Source organism: Rhinoderma darwinii, chromosome 8, assembly GCF_050947455.1.
Source record: "Rhinoderma darwinii isolate aRhiDar2 chromosome 8, aRhiDar2.hap1, whole genome shotgun sequence".
Lineage (NCBI taxonomy): Eukaryota > Metazoa > Chordata > Amphibia > Anura > Rhinodermatidae > Rhinoderma > Rhinoderma darwinii.
The window spans coordinates 32996117-33009408 of record NC_134694.1 but is presented as its reverse complement, the minus strand read 5'-3'; the positions used below and the strand labels follow the sequence as shown (position 1 = coordinate 33009408).

Sequence of the window (13292 nt, the reverse complement as noted above, 5' to 3'; positions counted from 1 at the left end):
CTCTTTTTTATTCTATGCTTTTATATAGTATAGGTTAGTTTTATATGCAATCTAATATAACTTGGTAATTTTGGGAACATGATAATTTTGGACTTTGTGTTTTGCAATATACCTTTGCTAGAGGCCATCAGTTATATAGGAGGGTTCTATAGTAGCCAGGGACAACCAGCCCCACTTATATATGTTTAGGAGTTTCCCTTTGTGTATTAATATGGAGCTATTAGTTTCTTTGCAACTGTAGGAGAAGCAGAGACTAGGTGAGAAAAAGTACGTCAACCAATAGAGAAGAATCTCACAAACTGATTAACATGAACAAAAATACCTTGGAACACAATGGGTGGGAGTGGTGTATCCCAATGAACTGAAAGAGAATAGTATTTTACGATGAGTACTCAAAAAAAATAAATCCTGCTTTTTAGTTGTTTACATTGGGGGACACAGACAGTGTGACATACCGTGCAAACCCCAGGGGCGGGAACAGAACACATGACATGGTTACCTATCTCACAGACGCCTGCGATACCTTGCGACCCAGCAAAGCGTCTGCAGAGGCAAAAGGTGTGATAGAAAAGTGTGTATAGAAGACCATGTGGCAGAAGATCAGAGGCCGATGGCGCACAACCCACTAAAGCTCCAACCGCTATGGTAGAGTGAGCCATGATCCAAAAACACGGAGCCTTAGCCTGAACTCAAAAAGTCTTGCTTACAGTCATTCAAATCCAGCGAGCAATAGTGGTCTTAGAGGCTGCCAACCCCTTCCTGGGACCCACTGGGAGGACGAACAAGGAATCCAACCTTCAGAAGGAAGCAGTAATGAAAAGGCAAATCCGCAAGGCACAGACAACATCCAGGTTATGGAGTGAACGCTCCCTTGGATGACTGGGAGATGGAAAACAGGACTGCAAAACCATGTCTTCATTTATGTGAAATACCAAAACACCTTGGACAAAAAGGAAGGCACAGAGTGGAGTCCTGCCTTGACATGATGAGTCAGAAATGGAGAATGGCAAGATAGAGCCGCAAAATCAGAGACCATTCGAATGGAAGTTATCGTGACCAGAAAAAACACTTTCCAGGGAAGAAGCGTGAGGAGAGAAGGGAGATTTGTTGCAAAGTTTCGAAGGGGGCCGACTGCATGATGTCCAACACCAAAATTGAGATCCCCCAAAAAAATTTGAGGAAGATAAGTGGAAACTGCTTCAACAACCCCCTGCAGAAAAGTCTTGACGTCAGCCGTAGACTCCCAACGGGCAACCGCACAAGACCGAAAGTGCCAATACGTGTCCCTTCAGGAAACAGAGTGCCAACCCTTGCTCCAGGCCACCCTCCAGGAAAGAAAGAATTCTGGATAGAGAAAACTGCGAGGGGAGGAGGATTGCAATCCTCACACCAAGGAAAGTAGGCCTTACACCAACGATCGTAAATTTGGGATGCGGAAGGCTTCCTAGCCTTGAGCATAGTGAGAATAACACTGACGGACTGCAAGCCTTCAGAATGACCGCCTTAACATCCACGCCGTTAAACCTAGTGACCTTAGATTCTGTTGGAAGAGATGTCCCCGGGACATCGGTCAGCAGGCACTCTAGGTCCGCATATCAACAACGGCACAATCAATCTGGAGCGAGGATGACTGCTGAAATCCCCATGGAGCAGGCCACCAAATCCCAGGCTCGGGATTTTAAACTGGGTACCTGACAATTGAACCTGGAACCCAACATCAGGTCCACATCCGGTTGGCCCCATCTGAGACATATCTGGTCAAAGACCTCCTAGTGAAGGGACCACTCCCCGGGATCAACCTTTTCGCGACTGAGGAAGTCTGCGACCCAGTTGTAATCTTTGGGAACGTGTACTACCCTTAGGAACGCGATCTTCCGCTCAGGCCAGAATTGGCACGGCCTCGGCCAACACTGCTGAGTTCTGCCCAGGTGATTGTGATAAGCCACGGCCGTAACATTGTCTATCTGAACCCGTACCAGACGTCCGGACAGCAGCAATGTCCAGTGCAGCAGGCAAAGAAAGATGACAAATTCAGCAGGTTGAAGGGGAGAGAAGATTCCTGTGGAGACCACAGCCCTTGAGCTGTGAGGTTTACGAAAAATTCCTCCTTACCCCTTGAGACTGGCATCCATTGAGAGGGTCAGCCAGTTCAGCGGAAGGAAGGAGTGACTCTGGGAAATGGTCGGGGGAGAAACCACCACCGAGGCAATAGACAGACTACAAGGGGAAGGATGAACCATAGATCCAGGGAGTCCAGTGAACAATTCCACCAGGAGAAGATTACCTGCTGGAGAGGGCACGTGTGGAACTGTACAAAGTGTGTGTGTGTGTGTGTGTGTGTGTGTGTGTGTGTGTGTGTGTGTGTGTGTGTGTGTGTGTGTGTGGTCGTCTTGATCGAGGCCCACTTGGTTCCAAAAACCCTCTTTCAGAGGCGGAGTAAAGTCGCAACGGTTGTCCGCAACAGGCGAATTCCGTCCTGGAGGGCGGATAGTCGTTCCGGAAGGAAGACTCATGCAAACTAGAGCGTCGAAAGCCACGCTAAGGAACACGATTTGCTAGGAAGGAGACCGGCAAAATTTGAAATGGTTGAAAAACCAACCAAACCGACACACCGGTGTCTAGAGTGATGTGCAGCGCCGTCTAATTGTCCTCCGTGGAGGGGAATTTGATCAAAATGTTGTCCAGGCACGGGGTGACCGAAGTAGCACCATCACGACCAAAAGTACCTTTGTAAAAATAAGACTTTCATGGCCATAGAGAGGCCAAAGGGAAGAGTCACAAATAAGTAATGATGGGACAGCATTGAAAAGCCTGGTAGTGCTGGTCAGTCTGGAAATAGGAACGTGCAGGTCCGTTTCATTGATGTCCACTGAGGACAGAAATTCGCCCTGTTCTATGGAAGCAATGACAGATCGCAGGGCTTCCATACGGAAATGACGAACGCAAACGTCCATTGAGACAAGGATGGGCAGAACCAAGCGGTCCTTTTTTAGTACAACAAAAATGTTGGAGTAGAACCCCCGAAACCTTTGGGTCGGGGGTACTTGAATGATGCCCCCTTGAAAGAGCAGAGAGTCAATTGCTCGAAAAAAAGCAGCTGCCCTGGAGAGGAACTGTGGACTGAAATAAACGATCGGGAGGAAGGCTAGTAAATAAGATTTTGTATCCGGAGTATACCACTTCCTGCACCCAAGCGTCCGAAATGTGTGAGCCAGACGTCCTTGAATGCAGAAGCCCTCCAGGTGGAAGTTGGCTTACCGGCTCCAGCCTTTGCAGATGAAGGTCAGGGTCACCAGGAGGGGTGAGCCTTAAAGAGAACCTTTAACCTCCCCATACATGTGCAGCTGAGTGCAGCATGTAATGGGGGAGGGCTGCACAAACCCTGGGGCACTTTACATGTTTTTCTACCTCCCTCCGTTCTTTAGATATCGGTGCGGTTATATTTGGCGGCCGATATTTAAATAACCCCCAGGTCAACGGGGCGTGTTACTATGGTTGTGACACTGTCCAATCAGATATGGACAGTGCCACAGCAAGAGCGAGCAGAGAAAGTGCACACTCTCTCTTCAGCTTTGAAGATCAGTCTTTTCACCCGAACTGGCAAGGGGGCGTGTCACTGCTACAGATAGTGTAAGAGCTGAGGAGAGGAGCTCTCATCTCTTCAGCTCTTGTGAGAGATCAGTCTTTTACTTTGTCTGCCGAACTGGCAAGGGGGCGTGTCACTGCTACGAACAGTGTAAGAGCTGGGGAGCACTTACACTGTTCGTAGCAGTGACACGCCCCCTTGCCAGTTCGGCAGACAATACAAGACTGATCTCTCGCAAGAGCTGAAGAGATGAGAGCTGAGCTACCAGATTGACAGCGTCAAGAGTAGCCTTGCATAGGTACTTGGATGCATTGGAAATAAGAGGAAACCGATCCACCAGTTCCTCTGAAGGAGAACCTAAGAGCAGGCCATGACTGAGTTTGTGCGCCTATTCAGTGACCGCTCTGCTAACCCAGAAGGAGTCAAAAATTGGGCGTATGGTATAGCCTTGCAAAGGATTCCCAATGGCTATAAAAAGGAACGAAGGGGCACCCACCATAAGCAAAGTAGTAGCTTTGGCCAGACATGAAACAGACATTTCTGCCGCCGGAGACTAACCTACTTGGAAAAGGTCCATTCTTGAAAGGGATAGAAGATGTGTAGGAGTGAGAACATTTCTTGTCTAGGTATTTCCACTCCTTGAAAACAAGTTCAAAATAAGCTGGAAACAGTCTGGGAACGTTGAGGCTGAAGAGTCAGTTGAGGGAGTGGAATAAGTGACCTGTAAGGAGTCACGGACAGTACTAATAAGCACCTCCACAGAAGTGGAGAGAAGGGCAGATCCCTTGTCAACCGAATCGGAGTCGGAAACAGACCGTTCGCCCTCCGACAGGACCTCTGTAGTGGGTGGAAATGTACCATACCTTACCTCCAGGGGGGGGGGGGGGGCAAGACAGAAGAGATCAGTGAAATTGGAGCAAGGCAAGCAAACCTGGTCCTCTTTCGGGGTCTACCATGTGAGGAAGACGTGGACCTGAAGCCCAGGGGAGCCAGAACTATTAGGCATCATGCCCATCATGGACTGAGTGATGTTTGCTAGGTTATTAAGAGTTCTGAAAAGGGAATAGGCCCATTTTAGATCCAAAACACAATTTGCCTATAAGAAATGAATCCCATTTTCCACACTACTAACAGAAGGTATTGAAATGTTCTATTGACATAACTCTTAATAACGAAAATAACCTTATTAAAAGGCACGTAGACTTTATTCTAAAAACATCCCATGAGCCCAGAAACGTTGTCACTCATATAAATGTAATGGTCAGTCTCTGCCAACAGCAGTAGAATTCATATACTGTCTATACTAGAGGGGAGCATCTCCAGATGGAACAGGGGTAAAGTGGGGCAATGGCGTCTGAAACAGATTGTCTGAGGCTTATAAAACCTCATAGAACCTCACTAGAGGACCAGTGCACAGGAGCCAATCATGTGACTTGGTGTATTGTCAGTCGTTCAGACACATTTGATAGACAGCGGACTTAGCAAATACACGAAGATCCTACAAGAGCGAATTGCTTCTTACGTATGGAGAATGCTCAGTAGCACCAAAACACAGAGTCTAAGTATGGCTTACTACGGACTGCATGGAGGATAATATTAAAGACATAGTGCCATCAGATAACACGGTCAGAAAACAGTACAGGAGGAAGCATGGATATCTATTCTGTTGGATAGTGCATACAGTTATGAATAGACACTTCCTAAAAGCAGAAGCCCCATATATGGAGACTCAAGTGGAATAAGTGATAATTGTTAGCATTAAATTGAGCAGTTGCCTCTCCTAACAATTATCAGTTATTCCACTTAAGTCTCAGTATATGGGACCTGGACGTCTTCTTGTAGGAAGTGTCAATTCATAAATGTATGCCCTATCCAACAGAATAGATATCCATGCTTCCTCCTGTATGATTATCTGATGGTACTAAGTATTTGAGCATATGCAGTCTTTATTAGATTTATGATATTCTTAAAAGTCTGAACGCACGTGTAGTCCGCAGTAACCCATATTAGACTGTCTAAATCCGCTTTCTACCAAATGTGTCTGAATGAGACGATACACCAAGTCACCTGATTGGCTCCTGTGCACTGGTCCTCCTCTAGCGACTTTCTACAAGATTTTAGACGCATTAGACATGCTGTTTTCGTCACCTCTGCAGCCCTGAGGACGCCATCTCGCGAAACATGTCGGGGGGGACTTTGTTGAAGGTCTTTAACGTACCATCAGCTCAGAATCAATTCTGTAATAGCGGTCTGCAGACGCTTCCCTCTAGTATAGACAGTATATTAATTCTACTGCTGTTAGCAGAGACTGACTATTACTTCTATATGAGTGATAACATTTCTGGGCTCCTGGGTTAATTTTAGAATATAGGCTATGTGCCTTTAATAAGGGTTATTTTCTTGATTAGGAATGATGTGAATAGAACAATTCAATACCTTCTGTTAGGAGTGTAGAAAATAGGGTTCGTTGCCGTATAGGCAAATAGTGTTTTGTCATCAAATTTACCTGCCGCCTACAAGGGCAAATATTTTTGTTTTTCTTTATTTTTTGTTTATTGTATTAGACATTTTAGATTCAGACCCCCCGCCACAACAAGCATGAGCAACACTAGGGGTGGCCGGTGTGCAGGAGCCGCAAGAGTTTGGCCAGAAGGCTGGTATGCATCAGATATAGAAGTAGACTGACCACATGGAAACGTAGTACTTCATTTGGAGCACGCGTAATGAATTGTAATGTTAGTCTGGCCTGAAGGTTCTTCCATTAGGGTAAGACATGGCCATAGGGGGGGGAGGGTCACTAAACCACACCCTGCAAAAAACTGTGGGAGTAAAGAAACCAATAGAAACTCTCACTACTGCACAGCAATAACTATTCCCTTAGGAAGTAATGGCTGCCTTCATCTAGGTCTACTAGAAAATATGGACACACTCCTACAGGGAGTAAGCTCAGGAACGGAGGCTCGGGCACATGCAGGGGAATGAGAGAGAGGGCAAAGGTCGGTCCTACCCTATTTCAGAGTGTCTGATGTTCCTCCTGAGGCAAAAATGCAGCAGAATACACCGTGTTCCAAATTATTATGCACATTGGATTTAACCCCTTAGTGACCAATACGCCTTTTTACGTCGGTCACTAAGGGGCCTTAGGCTAGGCTGACGCCTTTTTACGTTCGCCTAGCCTAAGTCCTGCACGGGTCTCCCGTGCAGCCAGGAGCCGGGGCTCTGCTGTCTGATGACAGCTGAGCTCCTGCTCCAACGCCCGCGATCGAAGTTTACTTCGATCGCGGGCGTTTAACCCGTTAAATGCCGCCGTCAATAGCGACCGCGGCATTTAACTTTGTTTACAGAGGGAGTGCATTCCCTCTGTCACCCATCGGCGGCCCGCGAATGCAATCGCGGGTCTCCGATGGGCTGTCATGGCAGCCGGGGGCTTGATAAAAGCCCCCAGGTCTGCCCTGGACATATGCCTGTTAGGACGTGCCGGAGGCACGTCCTAACAGATTGCCTGTCAGATTTACACTGACAGGCAATAATGCTCTGGTATACGAAGTATACCAAAGCATTATAGCAGCGATCGGATGATCGCACAGTAAAGTCCCCTAGTGGGACTAATAAAATAAGTCAAAGTGAAATAAAGATTAATAAAAAGTACAGTAAAAAAAAAAACAAAAAAACAATTTTTTTCTATAAAAAGTGGTTTTATTTAGTAAAAGTGTAAAAAAAAAAAAGTACACGTGGTATCGCCGTGACCGTAATGACTCCATTAATAAAGTTAATATGTAATTTAAACCGCAAGGTGAACACCGTAAAAAAAAAAACGCAAAAAACAATGGTGAAATTGCAATTTTTTTCCATTGCCCCCCAAAAAAGTCATAATAAAAATGAATCAATAAGTCCCATGCACCCCAAAACAGTACCATTCAAAACTACGTCTTGTCCCGCAGAAAACAAGCCCAAAAAATCACTACATTGATGGAAAAATAAAAAAATTACGGCTCTTGCAAAGAGACGATGCAAAAACAAATAATTTTAGTTCAAAAGTGTTTATATTGTGCAAAAGTCGTAAAACATAAAAAAAACCTGAACACATGTGTTATCGCTGTAATCGTACCGACACATAGAATAAAGGTAACATGTTATTTACGTCGCATAGTGAACGGCGTCAATTTAAAAACGCATAGAACAATGGTGGAATTTTTTTTTTTTTTTTTATAATCCCCCCAAAAAGGTTAATAAAAGTTAATCTAAAAATTATATGTACCCTAAAATGGTGCTATTAAAAAGGACAGCTAATCCCGCAAAAAACAATTCCTCATACAGCTATGTAGACGAAAAAATAAAAACTTTATAGCTCTTTGAATGCGACCATAGAAAAACGAATAAAATAGCTTGGTCATTAGGGCCTAAAATGGGCTGGTCACTAAGGGGTTAAGTGTCAAACATTTAATTATTAGTTTTTCAATTAAACTCATGGATGGTATTGTGTCTTAGGGCTCTTTGGATCATTGTAATCAATCTCAGACACCTGTGATAATTAGTTTGCCAGCTGTGCCTAATCAAAGGAAAACTACTTCAGAAGGACGTTCCACATTATAAAGCAGGCCACAGGTTTCAAGCAATATGGGAAAGAAAAAGGATCTCTCTGCTGCCGAAAAGCGTGAAATAGTGCAATACCTTGGACAAGGTATGAAAACATTGGATATTTCAAGAAAACTTAAGCGTGTTCATCGTACTGTGAAAAGATTTGTGGCTGATTCAGAGCACAGACGGGTTTGTTCAGATAACGGCATAATGAGGAAGGTTTCTGCCGGACAAATTAATAGGATTAGGAGAGCAGCTGCTAAAATGCCATTGCAAAGCAGCAAACAGGTATTTGGAGCCGCTAGTGCCTCTGGAGTCCCGCGAACCTCAAGGTGTAGGATCCTCCAGAGGTTTGCAAGTGTGCATAAAGCTATTATTCGGCCACCCCTAAACAATGCTCACAAGCAGAAACGGTTGCAGTGGTCTCAGAAATACATGAAGACTAATTTTCAAACCGTGTTGTTTAGTGATGAGAGCCGTGCAACTCTGGATGGTCCAGATTGATGGAGTAGTGTATGGTTGGTGAATGGCAACGATGTCCCAACAAGGCTGCGACGTCAGCAAGGAGGTGGCGGAGTCATGTTTTGGGCTGGAATCATGGGGAGAGAGCTGGTAGGCCCCTTTAGGGTCCCTGACTGTGTGAAAATGACCTCTGCAAAGTACGTAGAATTTATGACTGACCACTTTCTTCCGTGGTACAAAAAGAAGAACCATGCCGTCCGTAGCAAAATTATCTTCATGCATGACAATGTACCATCTCATGCTGCAAAGAATACCTCTGTGTCATTGGCTGCTATGGGCATAAAAGGAGCGAAACTCATGGAGCATCCTCACGCAAAATATCTATGAGGGTGGGAGGCAGTTCACATCAAAACAGAAGCTCTGGGAGGCTATTCTGACATCCTGCAAAGATATTCAAGCAGAAACTGTCCAAATACTCTCAAATTCAATGGATGCAATAATTGTGAAGGTGATATCAAAGAAGGGGTCTTATGTTAACATGTAACTTGGCCTGCGAAGTTGTTTTTTTTTTATTGAAAGAGCTTTTGATTTCTGTAAATATGTCCTCCTGATGCTGAAAATTCAACAAATTACCATTTTAGTTCTCTTTACAACCTTTAAAATGTTTTGATCTCGGTTGTGCATAATAATTTGAAACCGTGCATTTTGAGTTTTTTTACTGCTAAAAAACCCCCCAAAAAACGTATTAGATTTGTTCAATAAAATTCGCATTATACTCCAACGGTTGATGGCTTGAAGATTATACAGACTGTCATTTCCATCTACTATTTAGGAAAATTTGTGAAAAATAACATTTGTATAATAATTTGGAACGCGGTGTAGGTCAGGAGGTCCTGTGTCCCCAGCAGCATCCATCTGAATGCAGGAGAGATCGGGAGGACAAAGAGGCTCCACCTCAAACCGCAGCAATTGGCTGCCGGCGCTCATGTGAGGAAGGCTTGCCAATCTAAGGAGTAGGATGATTCCACATGTGAAGATAGTGAAAGCGTGCTCGAGCACAATTTGACGCCGCCCAGCTTGTACAATAGTGAGAAAATGGCGCAAGGCTGACAAAAATAGCACAAGCCATAGTGAAAAATGGCACCGCCGGCTACAGGACAACTGGAAATGGCACCTAGCAGCAAAAAGGGCCTGCAGTGACCGCAAAACAGTAGCAACCGGTTGGTGGAGTCCAATAGACCTATGAGTGTACTCTCAGAACTGTATACAAGCAGTGGCCCGGAAGGAGGGGGGTGTTAAAACTCACCCTCCATATCAGCACTGTCCATTCCTCCATCTCCCAGATGTGTAACCAGAGGTATCACCCGCTCAGCGGCTCACCATTTAGTAAGGGAAGACACTGGTGGGAGATATCGTGAGAGGTGCTCCTTAGGCTGGTGGGTGACAGGGGAGCCGATTGCTCTTGTCCCACTTGTCTACATAGTCAGGTTACATACTACACTGCACCTTCCTTGGAGGGGACAACAGGGAGACTGTCAACCTGTTTCCCAGCTAATTAAAAAGTGTGGGGGGGGGGGGGGGGGAAAGACACCAAAAAAACAAAAAAAAAATAACAAAAACAAAAAGACTACTGCATTAGCCGGAGACTGCCTCCTACAGAAGCAAAGACTGAATAGCGCAGTTTCTATGGGCAGGGTATATCCTGTGTGGGGGGGCATTTTTATTTATTTTTTTCTTAGTGCGAAGCCTCCTAGTGGCAACAGCATATACCCAGTCTGTGTCCTCCAATGTAACGAACGAGAAAATAACATACCATGTAAAGCACACGGTGAAAACTGTAAAAACATATCAAAAAACAAATGGCGGAATTGCTGTTTTTTTCTATTTCTTACTTCTAGAAAAGAATAGAAATTGTTCAATACATTATATTTGCCCTAAAATGGCGACATTAAATCCCAATCTCCTGTTATGCTCACCTGCAAAGGAGAAAAGCGGAATCCAACTAATAAATTGCAATATCTGGGTGCAATAATTCCCATTCCAGTGTGGTAGACATTTACGAAGAAATTCTTCACTACCTGAAAGTCCTTCCTAACAGAAAGCGATACGAAAGAAAAAGTATGAACAGATCGTTAAAGGAAACGTATCACTTATATTTTGTTTTCATAATCAAGACCAGATAGTGAAACAACATTTTTCAGATCTGTTTTTATTGTAAATTTTTTTATTCTATTTTCAGTACATGATTATGGGGGCAGCTGTCTTGCCTGAGTTGCTATTTACAGCATTTTAGAGATCTGCTTTACTGCAGATACATGGTCCAAATTAACCTGTGAACAGGAGGGGACCCATTGACTTCTATGGGAAAGTATTCTAGGCATGCATGCTCTGACCTGTACAAAGGTCATTGTGCAGGAAGGGATAGGAGCGGAGCCGTGTCTGTCCATCACCTATTGTGAACGGTGGACCCTGTGTTATCTTGATATAGGCGTTTCCTTTTATTGTAATCCTGCCTTTGATGATAATGTGAGGACTGACGAAAAGTGACCTCTACAGAACAGGGTTTATTAATGCCCTATCTCCTAACTAATCTAATAGGAGCTACTATGAGGATAATTACAGCGTATTTTTTTTCCCCCAAAAACCGTTTATTTTTAAAATTATGAGCATTTTTCTAAATATGCTAACTTGGCTATACTTGCCAAAATGGGAGGTTCTTTTCACTCTGGGCGGTGTAATGTTTTCTGTATGACGCTGTCCAAATCAGCATCATACAGTTCTCCTCTTTCCAGCCCAGCAACACAGTGTGATCATATAGTATACAGCTTCCATTCCCAACGGTTTTCAACTGGTGATATCTCAGGTTGTTTCACAGCTAAAACGGTGATCCTGGTGCCATATGAAAGATTAGAATCTCATCTTTCAGATGGCACTATTATTCTACAGCCTGACTGAGACATGACTATTTGAAGTGATCCCCCCCCTCCCTCCAGCCTCAGTCTCTCATACAGTGTGAAGCAGCTTCATGCTGATAGGACAGCGTCAGAGGCTGTGTGGAGGCTCCACCTCAGCAGAAACGCTGGTTTTTGACAACCACTTGTCTAGTATAGTCTTATTTGCATATTTAGAATAAAGCTCATAACTTTTAAAATTATAAACTTTTTGGGACACAATTTTCACTATCATTATCAGTGTGACAGCGCCTATTAGATAGGGCTCTAATAAACTAGTGATAGAGCCTTTTTAAATGTTTTTTCCAAGTTGTTTAAAAAAAAATGGGCCAATGTAGCAGAGATGAAAAAAAAAAAAAAAAAAAGCCATTGCTCAACTCATGGATCCGTGTCGTTCCAGCGCCTCCGCTGCATTGACATAGCAGCAATAACATTCCCGGATACACTCATGATCGCTGCAGCCAATCCCTTGTCTCAGTGGGTATATGGCACAGGAATGCGGACGCCAGTGCTCGCATGCAGCGATCACGTGGGTATACGGACACGTCATCACTGCAGCTATGTCAATACACAGCGGCAGGGAGGAACAGAGGTGATGGAACAACGAGGATCTGTGAGGTAATAGCTCTTTTCTTTGCGCATTCCTCCTCTATTGGCCAATCTTTAAAATAACTTGGAAAACCCCTTTAAAGAGGCTGTCACCACATTATAAGTGGCCTATCTTCTACATGATGTGATCTGCGCTGTAAGGTAGATTACAGCAGTGTTTTTTTTATTTAGAAAAAGGATAATTTTTATGGAGTTATGATCTATATTAGCTTTATGCTAATGACTCTCAATGGACAACTGGGCGTGTTTTACTTTTTGACCAAGTGGGCGTTGGAGAGAGACGTGTATGATGCTGACCAATCAGCGTCATACACTTCTCTCCATTCATTTACACTGCACATCGCGATACAGCTATATCGCTATGTACAGCCACAAACACACTATGACGTTACTGCTGTGTCCGGACAATGAATATACATTACCTACAGCCAGGACATGATGTGTATTCAGAATCCTGACGTCTCTGCACTTCTCTGTGAGTTACAGCATAGCAGGCGTAGCCTCGCGAGATTATGCTGTAAACTGTCATTTACAGCGAGATCTCGCTGTGCTGTAGTCCCAGAGACGCTACAGAAGTGGTCAGGATTCTGAATATACATCACATCCTGGCTGGAGGTAATGTATATTCATTGTCAGGACACTGCAGTAATGTGTTTGTGTATGTGGCTGCACATAGCGATATAGCTATATCGCTATCTGCAATGTAAATGAATGGAGAGAAGTGTATGACGCTGATTGGTCACCGATTGGTCAGAGTCATACACTCCTCTGTACAACGCCCACTTGGCCACATAGTAAAACACGCCCAGTTGTCCATTGAAAAACTCATTAGCTTAAAGCTAATATAGGTTATAACTCCTTAAAAAAATGATTGTTTTTCTAAATAAAAAACACTGCTGTAATCTACATTACAGCGCCGATCACATGTACAAGATAGGGAACTTATAATCTGGTGACAGAGCCTCTAAGTCTGTTGTGAGGCTCAGTGGCTAGAGTAAAAACTGCATGATTTAAAAAAAATTTGGTTTTTCATAATTCTTTATTTAATTTTTAACATAAAGGGTGTAAAGTGTACAATATCAAATTTTAGCATTGACAGGTGTACA

The 13292-nt window shown here is 44.0% G+C and overlaps 1 protein-coding gene across 1 annotated transcript in view; it reads right to left on the bottom strand.

The window, feature by feature from the left end:
- Positions 1-13292, bottom strand: part of CENPI (centromere protein I) — a 161959-nt gene that overhangs the window by 56866 nt on the left and 91801 nt on the right. The window contains exon 13 of the mRNA XM_075834239.1: positions 10603-10717. Coding sequence (XP_075690354.1) covers positions 10603-10717 — 115 coding nt within the window. The remainder of the gene's footprint in view (positions 1-10602; positions 10718-13292) is intronic.